This window comes from Grus americana, chromosome 4 (assembly GCF_028858705.1).
Source record: "Grus americana isolate bGruAme1 chromosome 4, bGruAme1.mat, whole genome shotgun sequence".
In the NCBI taxonomy this organism is placed as follows: Eukaryota; Metazoa; Chordata; class Aves; order Gruiformes; family Gruidae; genus Grus; species Grus americana.
The window spans coordinates 65,098,548-65,117,465 of record NC_072855.1 but is presented as its reverse complement, the minus strand read 5'-3'; the positions used below and the strand labels follow the sequence as shown (position 1 = coordinate 65,117,465).

The window sequence follows — 18,918 nt, the reverse complement described above, 5'->3', positions numbered from 1 at the left end:
GTGCATGATTGGAAAAGATTTCAAACTTGTAAGTTATTATTTTAATTCTCTGTGTGTGTGAAGAGGAGCCTTTAAGGTACCTGTTCTACTTATTTCTTGTGCAAGGTTAACAGCCCCCCCCCAAAAAAAATCAGTTCAGGTAATACGTATCAGGTGATTATTTTGCTATGCACATTTTAGATAGCTTACACATGCTCAGTTCTGACTTAAAGCATATATGCATGCATACATATATTTGTACATGTATATATATTTATAACAAGAAAAAAATGAAGTAATAAAACTGACTTGTCCAAGTTCACAGGTGGAAGACAACTACAGAATCCTGTATTAGAGACAGATGTCAAGTTTTATGTCTGCACATGACCTACAAAGCTATCATTCCACCATGACAGGATATGAAGAACATGAAGATTTAAGTTTCACATCACTACTTATTGATGTTCTTGCTTGCTACTCACCAGCTGAGGGATCTAAACCATGGTAAATCATACGAGTGGTAGACTCTGTAACCTATAGTAATGATTTCGTGGTAACACTTCACTTGGATGCTTAAGACCTAAAATAAGAAAAATAAAAACTGTGTAAATACGCTGCAATTGTTTCTTAAAGGCAGTAAGTAGTACTGCAACCTGCATTAAGGGGAGAAATTATTCTGAATTCAAATTCCACACAGAAAATAGACAGCTTTAAAGCAAGTCTGAGGAAAACTAAAGCTCCATTTAAGACCCCCAAAAAAAACTCAAAACCACGAGGCATGCTGAAAAAAACCACAATGGGCTAGCTGCAAGAATATGTTTGTGACGCAAGGGAAAGCTCCTGACTTTTCTTCATTAAAACAGTTTGGCAGCAGCAGGTCACAAGTACTTCCTGTAAAGCAGGCTCTTCTATTTCTTTTGACTAAGTTTTATCTTTATATTTAGTTTAAGAAATATTTTCTAGGCCCAATAGAAAAAACTAGCTGTGCAACACAACTTGGACACCCAGGTCTTCCACTTGCAAGTGTCTCATTAAGGGCAATTAGCATTGATGATTGGAAGCAAAGCTCGTCTAACCCAGGTCTGAATGTCACACCCTCCACAGCCTTCGTTTTGTTTTGCTGATCTCACTATTTCAGTACTTGCCCGTGCAAGTTTGGCAGTACGTCCTGTCAGTCTTTGGGCTCCAAAGGACTCTGCCAGTTTTGTCTAATCCACAGTCACCAAGCAGATTGTCCTGCCCAGATATCAAGTATTGCCAAACACAGGTCATCAGTAATCCCGCGCAGAGGCAGGAGTAAGAACCTACCCACACCGATTGCGCATGTCAGCATGCTAGGTTTTGCAGTATTCTCTTACCACCTGCATTCATGACTAAATTTTATCTTGCTCAACGTGTAAGCACAGATTAAAGCAGTCTTATACCACCCCAGTGAGTTAATTTTGAAGCTCCCCTATCTCATGCTCTTTCTTTTGTTTGGCCTGTGTTATAAAATTTAAATGCTATATGCAAGACCAACGTTAAAGGATTGCACCTTACAGTGGAAAAGGACACTGGGGTCCAAAGGCATGGAAGTTTGTGCCCGTTACCTTAGTAGCAGGCAAACGTAAAACATGCCTCCCAACTTTTTAGAGCAGTCTCAGGACTCCAAACTTCACTGAATTACCCTTCCTACAAGTCTCTGGGCATTTTCAGTCTCAGCATTAAGATTTGGTTTTAGCACAACTCTTGTTTAAGTGTAAGTTATTTGATTCCAGTGAACTGAAGTAATTCATGAACAAAACTGTTTTTCCCCTCCATTTTTCTTTTTATGTATTCTCAGATGTCAACTTTATGAAGAGTTCATTATACTAGAAGACAGAGTTTTTGCTTTATGGTACAACAGAGGAAGACCTCTACTCTAATTCTATACTAACTTTAGTTATTTTTTGATAGCTTTGCCTATGATTGCAATCTCAGAGTATACCAAATCACACTGCAAATTGATTAGTTCCTTTTTCTTCATTCTCAAATGTAACAGACTACTAAAGGAAGGATTGAAAAAAAAAAAATCTCTAAAATGACCTGCACTTCAAAGGGGCTTTTTTTGTTGTTTCTTCACAAAGAAAAAAGAAAATCCTCAACCAAGGAAATAATGAATTACTAGTTTGTTATGTCATTTACATAAAAACAGGAAATATAAACCATAATAATTCAGATGTAGAGACTGTAATGAAGACCATAACACTGGTGAAACAGCATTCCAGTCTCTCAAGACAATACAGGAAAAAAGAGGAGAGTTTATGACCATTGGAAGAAGGGGCAGGAAACTCAGGAGGACTACAAGGATGCTGAGAGGTTATGCAGGGAGGAAGTTAGAAGGGCCAAAGATCAACTAGAACTTAATCTGGCTACTGCCATAAAAGACCATAATAAATGTTTCTATAAATACATTAGCAACAAAAGGAGGGCTAAGGAGAATCTCCATCTTTTATTGGATGCAGTAGGAAACATAGTGACAAAGGATGAGGAAAAGGCTGCCGCCTTTGCCTCAGTCTTTAGCAGTAAGACCAGTTGTTTTCTGGGTACACAATCCTCTCAGCTGGAAGATGGAGACAGGGAGCAGAGTGAAGGCCCCATAATCTGAGGGGAAATGGTTAGCAACCTGCTACACCACTTAGACACACACAAGTGTATGAAGCTGGGTGGGATCCACCCAAGGGTGCTGAAGGAGCTGGCAGAAGTGCTCACCAAGCCACTTCCCATCATTTATCAGCAGCCCTGGCTAACCAGGGAGGTCCCAGTTGACTGGAGGTTAGCAAATGTGATGCCCACCCACAAAAAGGTGGATCCAGGGAACTACAGCCTGACCTTGGTGCCAGGAAAGGTTATGGAGCAGATCATCTTGAGTGACATCACGCAGCATGTGCAGGACAACCAGGTGATCAGACCCAGTCAGCATGGGTTCATGAAAGGCTGGTCCTGCTTGACTAACCTGATCTCCTTCTATGACAAGGTGACCCGCTTAGTGGGCAAGGGAAAGGCTGTGGATGTCGTCTACCTGGACATTTAGTAAAGCCTTTGACATCGTTTCCGACAGCATTTTCCTGGAGAAACTGGCTGCTCATGGCTTGGAGGGGCATACTCTTCACTGGGTTAAAAACTGGCTGGATGGCCGGGCCCAAAGAGTTGTGGTGAATGGAGTTAAATCCAGTTGGTGACTGGTCACAAGGTGTGCTCCCCAGGGCTCAGTACTGGGGCCAGTTCTGATTAATATCTTTATCAGTGATCTGGATGAGGGGATCAAGTGAACCCTCAGTTAAATTTGCAGACGACACCAAGTTGATCTGCCTGAGGGTAGGAAGGCTCTGCAGAGGGATCTGGACAGGCTGGATCCTTGGGCTGAGGCCAACTGTATGAGGTTCAACAAGGCTCAGTGCCGAGTCCTGCACTTGGGTCACAACAACCCTATGCAATGCCTCAGGCTTGGGGAAGAGAGGATGGAAAGCTGCCTGGCGGAAAAGGACCTGGGAGTGTTGGTCAATAGCTGGCTGAATATGAGCCAACAGTGTGCCCAGGTGGCAAAGAAGGTCACCAGCATTCTGGCTTGTCTCAGAAATAGCATGGCCAGCAGGATTAGGGAAGTGATCATCTCCCTGTACTCAGCACTGGTGAAGCTGCACCTCGAGTTCTGTGTTCAGTTTTGGGCCCCTCACTACAGGAAACACATTGAGGTGCTGGAGCGTGCCCAAAGAAGGGCAACAAAGCTGGTGAAGGGTCTAGAGCACAAGTCCTATGAGGAGCGGCTGAGGGAACTGGGGTTGTTTAGCCTGGAGAAAAGGAGGCTGAGGGGAGACCTTATCACTCTCTACAACTACCTGAAAGGAGGTCGTAGCCAGGTGGGTGTCCGTCTCTTTTCCCAAGTAAGGAGCGATAGGGTGAGAAGAAACATCCTCAAGTTATGCCACGGGAGGTTTGTATTGGATAATAGGAAAAATTTCTTCACTGAAAGAATTTCCAAGCATTGGAACAGGCTGCCCAGGTAAGTGGTTGGGTCACCATCCCTGGAGGTGTTTAAAAGACATGTAGATGTGGCGCTTGGGGACATGGTTTAGTGGTTGGTCTTGGCAGTGCTATGTTAACAGTTGGACTTGATGATCTTAAGGGTCTTTTCCAAACTAAATGATTCTATGAATACACTCCAAAAGACGTTTCACAGGAGGCCATGAAAAAAGTAAAAGAACATTTTGACAGTTAAACAAACTTAGAGTCAAAAATCAAAGCAGTTACCCACAAGTACTAATTTCAGTATTTTGGAAGCCACATCCCTGCCTGTTACTTGCCATGACTGGGAAAGATGGTTAAACCATTATTCAATAATACCAGCAATAAAAAAAAGATAGAAAGAAGCAGTAAAGGTTGACTGGGTATGCAGGGTGTAGGAATATTATTATTTCACTTTGTGACTTAAAAATGCACTTTATCTCTGTACCTTGAAAAGGGATCTAGCTCCATTCTACAGATAAACCCAAGGCCACAAGGCAGGCCTCTAGAGAAGTAGGGAATTAATGGAACATGCCTGAGGAAAGCCTTTCAGTGCTAGTCACAGACTACAGACCAGAGCTGCCTGCATTTCTCAGCTGTAAAAATGAAACTCTTGTGTCTTCATTTTTTATTTTTTTTTTAATAAAACAAACCTCAAAGAATGTAACACTAGGTGATGGGAACTGGACAAGGAAATGGATGACAATAGTTTACTAAAAACTTTAAGGCAACAATCATTCAACTTCTCAGAGTTACTTTAATTCCTACTTTAAAAAACCCCAAACTACAGTATATAAGTAGTCCTTAATCCACAAGGCCCAGTTTTGACTCTGTCCAGTGTTTTTCAAAAGTATTTACATTTGCACAAATAAGAGACAAATTGCTCTGAACCGCTTGTGCATTTTGCTTCTGGTTGTCTTAGGCATGATGAACAAAGAGATCAAGTAACACTTGCATGGCAGAATGTATTTAAACAAACTTACCAAAAGCATCAGCATAAATGATCCCATGTATATGATCAGAAAAAACACAGAAATCATAGCTAGAGTGAGAATTCCACGAATCCACCAATTTTTCCATCTATTAAAAAAGAAAAGAATAATAAAAAGCAAGCAGTTATAAATGAAAATAAATGTCCCTTCCTTTGCTAACTAAAGTGTATTAGAAACAGTGGGAGTTCCAGAAATTTTTGTGCTTAATAAAGCACATAGCAAGAATCAGAGAATCAACCAACTGTCCAACTAAACAGGATACACAGTACAAGAAATAAAAGCTAGCCACCTTTCTTCTTCCCCCATTCTCCCCTCTCCCCAAACATCATTTGCAATTAAATGTATCAACTCCACATTGAAGCTGCTGTGAAAATACATCAGGACCCTCAAAAAGCATCACATAATCACCAAGACTGATGTGGGCCCAGTCATGTAATGCCTTACATATGAAAAGAAGGCTGCCAGGTAAAAAGCATATGAATCTTTGATGAGTAACAGGCAAAAAAAACCCCAAAAACTTTCCATAGCGGCAAAGTAGCTATTTTGCCAGGTAGATGGTTATCTATTGAAAACAATCCTATGCTTTTGTGAACACTGGAACAAGGACAGAAAAACATGTGACAATGAAGGGTGATGGGTTCAACTACCTGTACTCTTTCACCTTTGTAGACCTTTGCAGACCTTTGCAGCTGCTTGTGGCTAACTAAGGAAAGCAGAATAGAAATTCCTGTTACCATGAAATCATAGAATCATTTAGTTTGGAAAAGATCTTTAAGATCATCGAGTCCAACTGTTAACATAGCACTGCCAAGACCAACCACTAAACCATGTCCCCAGGTGCCACATCTACATGTCTTTTAAACACCTCCAGGGATTGTGCCTCAACAACTTCCCTGGGCAGCCTGTTCCAATGCTTAATAACCCTTCCAGTGAAGAAATTTTTCCTAATATCCAATACAAACCTCCCGTGGCATAACTTGAGGATGTTTCTTCTCACCCTATCGCTCCTTACTTGGGAAAAGAGATGGACACCCACCTGGCTACGACCTCCTTTCAGGTAGTTGTAGAGAGTGATAAGGTCTCCCCTCAGGCTCCTTTTCTCCAGGCTAAACAACCCCAGTTCCCTCAGCCGCTCCTCACAGGACTTGTGCTCTAGACCCTTCACCAGCTTTGTTGCTATTCTTTGGACATGCTCCAGCACCTCAATGTGTTTCCTGTAGTGAGGGGCCCAAAACTGAACACAGTACTCGAGGTGCAGAATGTCTTCTTTGAAAAGAGTTTTTTTTAAAAAAAACCCAAACAAACAACTGGGAAGTCTTTGCTGGTTTGTTTTTGGTTTTTTTGTAATTTCTAGAACAACCAAAATGTTATTTCCTGCACAGCCCCTACTCCCAACTTCCCTGCGCCCAAAGGCCAGTATCAGGAAAAACCAAGAATCCAGTTAATTTTAAAAAATAATTTTAAAAACCTCATCACATGCTCTACTGCCATCAAAATTTTTCTTGTTGTCAATGGTCTATGTTTTATTGTTCATATTACTTTTCAGTAAGTTTTTCTCCTCTTTTTTCCTGTGTTTTTCCCCTCAGGAATTTTGCCTCTAAAAATACACTGAACCAACTAATCACAAGTTACTGCTAAACACAAAAAAACCTACTATAGCTTAAAGAAATTCTGTCTAATGTTTTGCTTTTTATCAGTGTTGTGTTTCACAGCTGCATCAGGAGATACACCTGATTCAAGAGACACTGTTAGTTTTGCATCATACTCTAGTTTTAATGTAAACTTTAACTATATTAATTTGATTTTCAAGGATGTTATTCATTGGCAGGGTAATGGCAGCTAAAGGCACTAATTGGATTTGCCTTAAGTATCAGAACAAAGGCACAACAGGCTTTATCGCAACAGATGCTTTATGTTCCTCTATGGCGTGGGCTATAGAGTAGCAGCTTGCTCCTAGTGACATATCTATAGCCAGCACGACTCTCGTAGAACAATTCAACTTCCCTTAGGGATAATGTTAAAATATCACATCGCATCTTGAGGGTGTTGACAAGCGCAGCACTGGAAAGACAGCTTCAGTAAGACAAGCTCCAGAATCCAGGAAGCAACCTGACAAGTTTGTTGTATCCTAACTCTCCACTGGAAAGTTACAGATACTATATCCTCTAAAGGCTAAATACAAAGAGAAAAAATATTTCTGAGAGTTACAATGCAACTCTTTCATGTTACTTATTATGACAACAGCTCTGGTGGGATTGCTAGTTACTAAACTAGCAGGTAATTTTGAATCTAGCATTGGTAAAGCACCAAGAATTTAATTTTGCACTCAAAGCACCTTTGTGCAAACACTCCAATAAACAATTTCAAGCATGTGAAACAGGAAAGGTTTCGCCTGTGCCTCTTAGTTCCAGGTTTTGAGGTATCACGATGCAAGTGCCCTTTGGAACAAGTATGATTTGGAGACCTAAGACTTCCACAACATTTAACATGGTAAAAGAACTCTGAACTAGACGCTCCTTGCAGTGTGATGGCAGTAAAGAATATCACATTCTGCTCGCAGTTGCTGCAGTTTAGAAACATGCTTTTTGAAACCTGAGAACAACACGTTTGTTTATAGCTCCCAGACATCACAACAGAAACAGACAACAGATTAGAAAAGGAGCAAGTCAACAAACTGTAGTTTCACACTGCTATTGGAGATACCTACTGGAGATCAGGTTTTTTACAAGCACTTGGAAGTTTTTAATGTCAGTCTGGATTGGATGTCCTTCTCACTCTTGCAAGACCTAAGTTGCATCTAAAATATACAGTGTATATTGCCTGGTTTGTTATGCTGAGCATAAGGTATATATGATACACACATTCATTTTACTAGGTAGTTTTTGGTATCTGATCTATCACACACCTAAATGCTCTTTCAGTGTGTTAGTGAAAAAATGTAATGTGAATTGCCACCTTCAAAAGGGTTTAACTGATCAAGTATTGTAAAGGGACTATATAAAAAATTATACTAGGAACTTTATTTGTTGGCCTCCATGAATACGCAGGTCCCCGCGATCATCTATCTATCCACATACGCTCCCCCTCCATTTGCTAACCCTTAAGCCGCTGTGAACAGGGGTTGGAGACAGAAACTTAGGTTTGAAAAAGAGACAGCAGGAAAAAAAAAATTAAACACTGCTTTAAAAGGTATGAAAAGAAAAGCTATGTTGTATTTAACTGTAAAGAAAAAATATTTAGAAGTGGAAATGCTGTCACAAAAAGCTAGCAAAGCTCACCCAGAGAATTTACACTTCTTCCCTTTTCATTTACACACAAATACTACCCCTCCTTAACCTTGGATGTAAGAAATCAGTTTACTATAACCCCCAGAAACAGTTATTCTGGATACCAAACCCAATGACTATTCTTTAGAGCATTTTACTGCAATGCTCGGACTGAGCAATGGCAAATGTTTACGTAAACTGTAGCAAACATTACAGCAGTTTACTTAGAAACACATTCAATGGGCAATCTTCAAGTATATGCAAAAAATATACTGAAGGGACTATCAAAGCATAAATAAATCAATGATATCCAGTAAAAAATTATTCTTGAATTTTCATGTGTATCATATGGAATTTAAAACTGCAGTACAATCTGTAAGAATTAAAACTGCAACATAATTTGTCAGAATTTTAGCCAGCAACTATTAAATTTGAGACCTGTTTGTTTTACTATACCTGGCAGACAAGCCTGACAAAGCCCTTTTGAGGATTTCTGGAGTGCTATCTGTTGGTGGAGGAATATCAGGAACATCTGAATCACTTCTAAGATCCAACTCGCCAAGTCTTTCTTCCAAATCCACTTCCTATGACAAAAAAAAAAAAAAAAAAAAAGGAGGGAGAGAAAGAGAAAGAAAATCAACACAACATGCAAGATTATTAGTTATTATGTCAGAAAACAGTATTCAGAGTCATAAACATTACTTTAGGAACCAATTATGTCTACATTACCTTCTAAAAAGGTACTAGTGAAACTGTAGATGTTGTAGGAGACAAATGTATCCCGATAAAAGTTTATAGGAAAGCCAGTACTCAGGTGTTGTGACATTACCTGCTGTGCTCAAGAAACTTCACATTCTAGGCACTTTTTCAACCCACATACATAAGCATGAGGATATATGTTTCCAGAAATACTACAGCTGACATAGAACACAGGACTTTAACAGAAATCCCCAACCCCCTAACACATTCCCTTACCTACATCTCTAACCTTTTATGGAATGAGGAGAAGGGTCTTCTGGTGGTTTAATGTCACATTAAGAAAAAAAAAAAAGGAAATGGAACAAATGAAAAAAGAACAGTCCCTTTGTACAATGAAAAGAGGTTGCTGGCACAGTCTCATACATACATACAGTAGGACTCCAACCCTCCAACTTGAAAAGAATGATCCAAAAACAAACTGTGAAGTGACCAAGTGTCCTATGGACACGTTATTACTCAGAATAATTTATTGTATGACTCCAACGCTGCAGCTGTTTCTTCAGTATTCACTAACAATCACTCAGGAAGACGTCATCTAGACAGACTGTGCGTCTAACCCAAATGCAAAATAGGCAGTACATATTTTGGTGACAATGTACAAATTGTCTCCAACGGCCAAAGTAGACCGCCAAGACTATTCTTCCCCTCAGTTAAAGCCAACACTAAAGGTGCTGATGAATTACTTCACTCGTTCTAATGTTACAAACACCACAACTCTGGAGAGTCAGAAGGCTGCACTCAGGTCTGGCACAGCAGTAAGGCAGAAGGCTGTCTCTAGCTCAGTGTCTGGCGCTCTTGAGATCTGAACTTCCTGACTTGCCTCACCTCCTTACAATCCCAAACAGCTTCCAGCTTGCCCTGCCGCCTCAGGTTCATCAGATCTTAACAGCTCTGGGAACTGTGAAGTAACTGTGCTTGAAACTTTTTTTCACCACCGCTATACTGCTATTTCTCAGAGTCTCTCTCTCCCTCCCACTTTCTCATTGCTGAACTCTGTTCTTCCTCCTTAATCTATTTCCATGAGCATGACTGCTTTTCTTTCTTACTTTTCCTTAATAACATTATTATCTTCCCTTGTTCTGAGTATTTTTAGCAGTTTGGAAGACAGCAAAGATATATCCTCCTTCTCACCCCCTCCATAAGACACCACAGAATTAAGGTAGCCTTCAATCCCAGCCACTGCATGGTTACCCTGCTTATAGACTCTCGCCTTTTCCTCTCAATCCCTTGGCCTTTCCCAGGTATTTACACTTCAGTGTAACCATTGCCTCAGTGACTGACCTCTGTAAACAACACAGGTGGAAAAGATAAGGCTTTTCAAAGCCAAGGACTAAGCCTATCCCCAGAAGCTGCGCAGCAGCGGCTGTGGGAGGGGCTGGGGTCCGGCCCCGGCCCCCGGGCGGCGGGGAGCTGACCAGGGTGCTGCAGCGGGCTCTCACCTCCGACCCTACCCAGGCCCCGGTCACCGTCCACGGCGCTCTCTGCAGGGACGCTGGTCCGAAGGAAAACACCGTCCTTTTCACTTTTAATTTGTTTTTATCTTTTTAGAAATCGAGACCGTGAGGTGGCACTATACACATGCACAAGGGAAACAGGTAACAGCGGAAGAGCAATTCTCTTTTTTAACGTATTAGACCTGTGTTTTTCTCATTCACTTTATGTACCACACATAGGTCCAAGATTAAATTCTTGAATGGATTTCACATCATTTACTTCTTTGAAAAACATGATCAATGCTTTTCCTATTCCTTGGAACCCCACAGTTGAATAATAATTCCAGATAATGTCTGTCTAATAAATACAAGTAAAAAGAGAAAATACTGTAACCGTGGTCCAGACTTCAGAAAGTCTGTAGAACACCTGAAAAGCACACAAATAAATAAAAAAAATTACTGTGATTGCAACCTTGTTATTCAGAGATGTTTCTCATAGTGGTGTACCGCAGCTTAGGAAAATAACTATAGATGTGACTGGAGGGATCACAGGACTTTCCGAAAGCCATGTTCCAACTACTGTGACCTGCACTGGAGTGCAGCAAGCTATCTGTACAGTTCTAGAAGACACTACTCACTGTGCAGATGACGGGCAGTAATCCTGGTCCTAAGACCACGACTTAGTGTCTTTAATATTAATCCCTGCTTGCACATGGCAGAGATGTTCTCTCTTTTAAGTACTCACAACTAAGAATACTCCTAAACTTTTTTGTTCCATTTTTGGGCTTGTGGCACTGCATAAAATGTTTCCATACTCAACTGGTGTTTAAACATTAAAAAAATACAATTAAAAATTCATATTTAGTTTTATCCCTCTGATATTTAACACACAACTGTCACTTATGCACCTTGTTAGAAGCAATGTTTTAGATTTGCTATTTCTAACATCTGAATTCACACGTGCATGGCATTTTTCAGAGTATCTGAACACCTTGAAGAAGGAATCTGTTTATCTGATGCATTTTTCTGTAGCTCGTGGTTCATACTGCCATTACTGGGAGCTTGGCTGGTGCAACCTCCAAGTTGCAGAGAACCTGGTGCAGTTGGTCATTTTTTAGGTTTACATTGCTACAATAACCAGTGCGAGACAAACCCCCAACTATCTTCAACTTCCCTTCGTGACATACCTCAGAAATGACCTTGAATACTTTATTTTCCAGTTAATTGCTATAATGGCCACAACCATTTCCTGAATAAGGCATTTAATTTGCAAAGTCAGAAGCCAAAGAGGAAATTGTTCACTAAAAGCTAGTTAATTGTCTTGTGCATCATGAAGTGCTTAGAGAACCCCATCACTGGGGGACAAGTCTTTCTTGCTAATTGTTTTCTTAATTATTTTACATGATTGATTATAAACATTCCAGTTTATAGCCATGAATAACAACAATCATTATGGAAGGAAACATTAAGTTAATCACTATCAAAGCCCACCAAAAAAAAAAAAATCAAGAGTCTTGCTACTTCAGCTTGACCTTGTAGAAGCAGTTTTGGAGTTCAGTATAAAATCAAGCAGCCCTTCCTTCTCCTGTTCTTCAGGTCTGGGATTTGACCAAGCTGAACACACAGTAACAACAAGGACCCACGAGGGATAATAATTGAAATGCCATGGGTTTCATACCATGAGCAGGTATTTACAAGGTTTTCAAAGCTTAATTGAAAACAACAGAAGTTGTACTGTCCCAAGTGACTAAGACACCTTTCATCCCCAATTCCAAATTGTATGTTTTATCTGAGGTGTTTTCATTTTTTTTTCCCCAGAGTTCTCAAACTGCAGGTGACAGAGTCTTTTACATGCAGAAAATGTGCCACTCCCATCTCCTTGATTCACATCCCAAGTGTCTGCAACAGATAGACGTTGCAATGATGTTGTTGCCTTGCTTCTCTTCATTTGAACACACACGTTCCTTCAAGAGAACCTATCTGATCAGCTCATAAAATGCAAGTCCAACAAGGCTGAGATGATGCAGGCTTAACAAGTACAGGGAAGAAGGCAAACATGACAGTTTTTCACACACTACAAACAGCTCAGTGCATGATAAATATGCCTATCTGACACACTATGATGCTCATTGGTTTTTGTCACTTCCAAAGTACCCCGAGACAAAGGTTTGCTTAGTTGTAGGGTTTTGTTTTGTTTTAATTTTGGTGTTATAAAAACAAGACTTTCATCCTTAAGCTAAATCTCCCGTACAAGACCACAAATACTTGGCCATGCAAAGGAGGAACTCAAACAGTCAAGAGCCTGAATCTCCCTAACAGGAGTTCAAAACATGTGACATCTTGCCACAAATTAAGCTTCTATGTGGATTTCTGGCTACTTCGCAACAGCTACCAGAATACAGCCATGTGTCATGCAGAAAAAAACCCGAACATGTCAACCTTTCATCATCTAAAAGGGCATATGCATCTGAATTGCTGTTTTGTACCACGCAACCTCCACTACAATTAACACGTGCCGAGTGAACCACACACAAGAATTATTCTAGTTACAAAGGCACTTGCAATGTTTTGCTTGTACTGCATTTTTTCCAGGACACAATAAGGAACTCCCAAGTTTTTCTTGGAGAACGCAGCATCTACATGAAGAGCAACTAAGAAAATGAAGACTGCTTATGTGAAAAAAGTTAGCAAGCAAAAGAATTTAATTATGTCATTTTATCTGTGTAAGTGTTACTTTAAGTAAGTTTTCTCTTCCTGATCTTTCTGTAATCTCTCTCACAAGTTTTACAATGAAGTCCATACTTCAGTTAGACCACATTGCAGCATTGTCCTGGTTTCAGGTGGGATTGAGTTAATTTTCTTCCTTGTAGCTGGTATAGTGCTGTGGTTTAGATTTAGGATGAGAATAATGCTGATAACACATTGATGTTTTGGTCATTGCTAGGCCATGTTTACACTAAGTCAAGGACTTTCCAGTTTCTCATACTGCTGCACCAGTAAGGAGGCTAAGGGTGCACAAGAAGCCAGGAGGGGACACAGCCAGGACAAACTGGCCAAAGGGATATTCCATACCATATGACGTCATGCTCAGCATATAACTAGGGGAGCTAGCTGGGGATTTAGTCCGCAGCTCAGGAACTAGCTGGGAATCAGTGGTCTGCGGGTGGTGAGCAATTGTGCTGTGCATCACTTGTTTGCATATTCTATTATTATCTTCCTTTTCTGTCATATTAAACTGTCTTTATCTCAACCCATGAGTTTTACCTTTTTTTCCCCCGATTCTCTTCCCCCATCCCACTGGTGTGGAGGAGTGAGCGAAAGACTGTGTGTCTGCCTGCCAGGTTAAACCACAACAAGCATATTTAATTAGATGTACCTTGATACCTTCCTCTGACATCAAGATATCAAAGCGTCAGAAGATCCTGAATAATGAAACTTTTTTTTCCAAACTGTTAAAGCCTGACATATGCAGAAACACAAGCAAGAGAACTGCACACACTGAATCGAAGACTGAAGCCTACAGATCCTTTACTATCTGCATTAGTACTAACTCACTACCACTTCCAAGAAAAGAAAGGTTTGGCAATAGTCGGCCCTTATTATTATTACCACACTTGTAGCAGACAGCATAGAGGTCAGACTTCTCTGTGAAAATTAAACAGATCCATTTTCTGAATATTTCAAAAGACGTAAGTCAAGTGCAGTAACTAAGTGATCCATGACAGACTCCATTGTTCAACCATAACCCATACTGCCATCAGGAATTTCATTTATCTCCAAGCACGTTTGGGAGGGTTTGGGCATCAAACCCAGCTTCACAGATCTGAGCAACTTATCTAGCAATTGATTCACTAGAAGGGCTTTCTCATGGAACAGAAACAGCTTTTTCAATACCGTAGGAAAAACAGTGGTCAGTGATTCCGGGCTTGTTTTAGTTACAAATAATTAACAGTGACCCTAGGCAAACAAGTACTTGTTCCCACGACCAGCAATGCAACATGATTCCATTACCCCCTCCCTGTCCTACTCCAACAATTCTGCACAGTACAAAGAGGAATAATTGTGATTACTTCCAGGATACACTAATTTTTTTTAAGCATTTGAAAGCGTTGTCACTTGCTTCTTAGTAAAGAATGCAAACAACTGGAATTTTTAAAGAAGCATGAACACACACAAATCAATCTGTAAAACTTTAACTGACATACGTATTAAGCATTTGAATGTCAAATTGTTCCTCTTGCTCCCAAGGGCCACAGAATATTTTTGAAGGCACTTTGACAAGATGTTGTTAGGAAAAGAGTGTCCAGGGCAAGCAGCAGCAAATAAGAAAGGGACAACTGAAAAATCACTCCTGCATGCCACAGGACAACATAAAGAAACAATAAACTTGTGAAATTGCAACCCCCTACAGGGCAAAGGCATCTTCACGCTGTAAAAAGTCATCAGCTCAACAAGCTAGCGAGCAAGTGAAGACACCAAGACTTGCAGAGCTTGGGAACTTCAGGACGAAGCTTCACAAAGGGCATACCATATTCCTTCATACAAAACCAAGAAAGTTAACTTTTATTTGAAATTATATGGACATAGAAATGGCTACCAGTTGTTTCCAGTTAGTGGAAAAAAAAAATCCATGCAAATGAGAAAAAAACAACCCAGCTTCACTTAAATTCAGTAGAAAATTAGCATCTATGGACATTGTAAGCATAACAGGAAAACTGTCAGATTACATACTGAAAACGGGACTAAAAGTATAAAAGATAAAACCCTCCAGACATATTTAGTGTTCATGGAGTTCTTCAGCAAACACAGAGCGCTTCTCTACTTTGGCAAACAAGGTGCTTTAAAGCATGTCATCTTTATGTATCTGGAAGTCTGAATTAATTGGGTCAACAAGAGCAGAAGCAGCACAAAGCAGTTACCATATGAAAGGAAACAACCAAGTTTTCTCCTTCATTACAAGTGAGGATGAGGGTGATGTTTCTGAGCTGCGTACTAGGAAGCAGTGGAAACCCACTGCATCATGCCCATCTGATCGTTTGGTTTAGGTTGGAAGGGACCTTAAAGATCATCTAGCAATCCTGACTAGTTATGAACAAAAGAACAAGTTGTGGGTTGAAACACACAATTACCATGCCAAATAGTTCATCTCAGAACAGCCAAAGGACAATAAGCTATCCCTTGTTGTAAAGGTCAGGCAAGAGGCAGAGGAGAAAGATAACTATCTAAGAAAGCGTATAATGTGGCATCTGTGAATCCAGATGACCAGATGCTTCCCATCAAGCCACCTACAGCAGACTTTACCTGTGTGATCATATTCAAAACAGAGACCCAAACTGTGACCCACCAATAGAAAACTCAGCACAAAATGCTGGTTTATCTTTACAGTTACCAATGACACTAAAGACAGCTTAATATGTAAAAATCAATCCTTAATGGCACTCATGAGCCACGGCAAGAATCACTGGTGCTGTGCGCATCGCAGGTAGTTTGAACAACTCTAACGGGAACAAGGAGGGTCCCTCAAATAATCCATCATAAAGTCTTCTGTGCAGTGTGGAAAGGGCTTTCCATTATCTAACAGTTAAGCAGTCATCACAAATGTATGCATATTGAAATTCACCTCCTGTAACCAACATCCTAGCTGCATACACAGCAGCAGAGTCCTTTCTGTTCAACATCATCTGAAACTGGATGAAACACTAAACTGTCCAGCAGCTAAAGTAAAAGCGCAGTAGGCAAGAATAGCATTTTCATCTCTGGAAATCCTGCAAGTAAACCAAGAATAATATCAGCAAGTTTTAGGTGCATCCTTTTGAGGTCCAGAGAGCAGAGGCTCTGAACGGGAAGAATTCCTTGAAGGCAGCTCACTGCACCCCTCAGAAATGAACTTAGCCTACAAAATAAAGCAAACCTGAACAACTCCACAGAAAAACAGCTTTCTGAGCACACTGCTACAATAAATCACACCTAAAAGTTAATTCTCATCTACAGAGAAATACTCTCTGCACAGCTATAGTCTAAACGTTACCTTAATTGATCACAGCCCTCAATGCAGCAGAGTACCGCACATTTTCAGGTTCATTGGCTTTAAGTTCACACAACCAAAGCACAGAATAAAAACTGACTATTGAGTTTCACTTTCCAATTCCTTGCCACAACACCTAAGGCAGACTGCACACCCTGCAACTTCAACATCCATGCAGGTTTCCATAGTCGCTGATTTGGAAGCCCTCCACCACGTATTGCAAACTCCATTTAGCAATCAGAAAGCTTTTTTTTTTTAAAATTCCAGTTACCCAAATGAGAACATCTCTTTCATTTTATTCAGACAATTAACAACCGTGACGTGCTTAGCCTTTACAGAGATAAGCCTTAACTCCACAGCAAACAAAAGAACAGCACTGTGGCTGTTTTGCCACTATAATGAACCTGATGCATAGACTTAGTATTTCGAAAACCTCTTGCCTTAGCAGAAATACCATACTGTAAGTCCTTTCCGGGCCAGAGGTGAATGCCTATCACTTAAAAGGCCATAAAGCAGAAACAGTTGCTGGGGAAATGCTGACCCAGCCTTTAACCGGAGCAGATCACCATCCCGTGTTTGCTTCCGCGCTGCCACACTGGCCCAACCATGCCGAAGAGCGCTCTTTGCCTGGCCCAGCTACTTCGGCAAGGGCTGAACTACAACACGCAGCCTGACAGGTCAGCGGCGTTGAGCTTTGGCTGCGGGCCCGGAGAGAAACCGGGGGAGAAAGGGATGCCAGTGGGGCAGGACACGCGTGGGCCCCTAACCCCCGCGCACCGGGCGCTGAGGCCACTTGGCACGTCGCCCTCTCCCTGCTCCCGCCACGGAGAACGAACGGCAGCGTTACGGCACGGGGAGGGGCCGCGGGGGATTTCTTCCCGAGACAGGGGGCGCAGCGTGGCGCCCCACGCGCGTCGCAGCCAGGGCCCGGCGAGCCGTGGGGGGAAGCAGCGCCGCTTCCCGGCCCCCGCCCCCCCCTCACCCGCCCACCTGCCCCAACGGCCGCCAACGGCCCCCGGCCGCGCGCCCTCACCTTGTCGCTACCCGCCTCCGCCGACTCCGACTCCGACTCCTCCTCCTCGGCGGCCGCCCTCCGCCGCCGCCGTGCCGACATCGCGCCGCGGGAGCCCAACTCCCACCCGGCGGCGAGCGGGCGCATGCGGGACCGGGCCGATCGGGACGGGGAGGGCGGGGAGGGCGCGGAGGCCGCGCCGCGGAGCCCGGCCGCCGCCGCCGCCTCCGCCTCCTGCTTCTCCTCTGAGGAGCCTGGCGCTCTACCCCCCCGGGGAGAGGGGCGCTTTCGCTGCGGACGCCGCCGCCACGGCTCGGGGGCGCGGCCGGACCCCACCGCCCCGGGAGCGGAGAAGCGCCCGCGTCCCCGCGGCGGCGGCTGGGGCGGAGAGGGCGGGGCGGTGTCGCCCAGGTGCGCCCGGCGCTCCGCCCCCCCACTGGCCCCGCCCCCGGCCGGCGCAGGGGGCGGGGCGGGGCGTGCCCGACGGCGGGTAGCGGGCGGGGGCAGTGACCGGCCCGGCCCGGCCCGGCCCAGCCGGCGGTTCTCCCGGCCCGGTCCCCGCCCGCGGCGGTGCTTCCCGTCGGCCAGTGGCCGGATGGCTGGTGGGTGGGCACCCACAACCGCAGCGCACGCCCGGGCAGCCACCCGCTGGCGTGCCTTCTCCCGTGCCTCCCCGCAAACCCCCGCAACACGGGCGTGGATCTCATGGTTGTTTTCTCCTGGGTGTCAGAATGGCCCCGGCATGCTGCGTGCCTGCAGTCCGTCGGTGAAAGCCCCAGGGAGACGGAGGCAGGCATCTCCACGCAGCCTTGGTACCAGCTCTGTGTGGACACCCATGGAGACCGGTGCTGCGGTCCACATGGGCATCGCTGGTTGTCTGTGGAGTGCCCTGCTTTCCTCTGGCATACTTGTGCCCGTATGTCCATTTAAAAACACAGGTTTGGTGCCTGGCCCGTTCCTGCCCCACCATGCCACGTGCCCTGCCAAGCATGGTGACACCGGCCTGACAGTAATGTTACACACCTGCCTAAGACTTCACAATCAAGAAAAATGCAAGGGCAGTTACACGTGCTCTGGAACAGATTTACGCTGTCAGCTCTAATTTCCTCTCAAAATAGCCGCTGTTTGCTAGACAGGCTACCCCAGGAGCTGTGCAGAGGGTGGGTGTGAAAGGCACACAATGCACAGGCCCTCTTCACCGGAGCTGCACCTGTGCAGGAGAAATTGGGGGCAGGCCTGGGTAGGCAGCAAAGCGGGACAAGCAGACCCTGCTGAACACCGTGACCTCACCAGCTGTCTGGAAATCACCCTTGTTTGCTGAGACTTGCTACAATTTGGTGTCATCCCGGCCCTCTGGTCCAGTTCAGATGACCGTGTCAGAGTGCCTCTCAGCTCTAGCACACTGCTGCTGGGTCATCAGGAGAGCAAG

At 43.3% G+C, this 18,918-nt stretch overlaps 1 protein-coding gene across 1 annotated transcript in view; it reads right to left on the bottom strand.

Moving 5' to 3' along the window:
- The window catches only part of CDS1 (CDP-diacylglycerol synthase 1), a 40,415-nt gene extending 22,510 nt beyond the window's left edge, over nt 1–17,905 (bottom strand). The window contains exons 1-4 of the mRNA XM_054825393.1: nt 17,511–17,905; nt 8,717–8,844; nt 4,986–5,082; nt 462–559 (exon numbers count right to left, since the gene is read on the bottom strand). Of these exons, the coding sequence (XP_054681368.1) occupies nt 462–559; nt 4,986–5,082; nt 8,717–8,844; nt 17,511–17,636 (449 nt within the window). The 5' untranslated portion in view covers nt 17,637–17,905. The remainder of the gene's footprint in view (nt 1–461; nt 560–4,985; nt 5,083–8,716; nt 8,845–17,510) is intronic.
- Between the last annotated feature and the right edge of the window lie 1,013 nt (nt 17,906–18,918).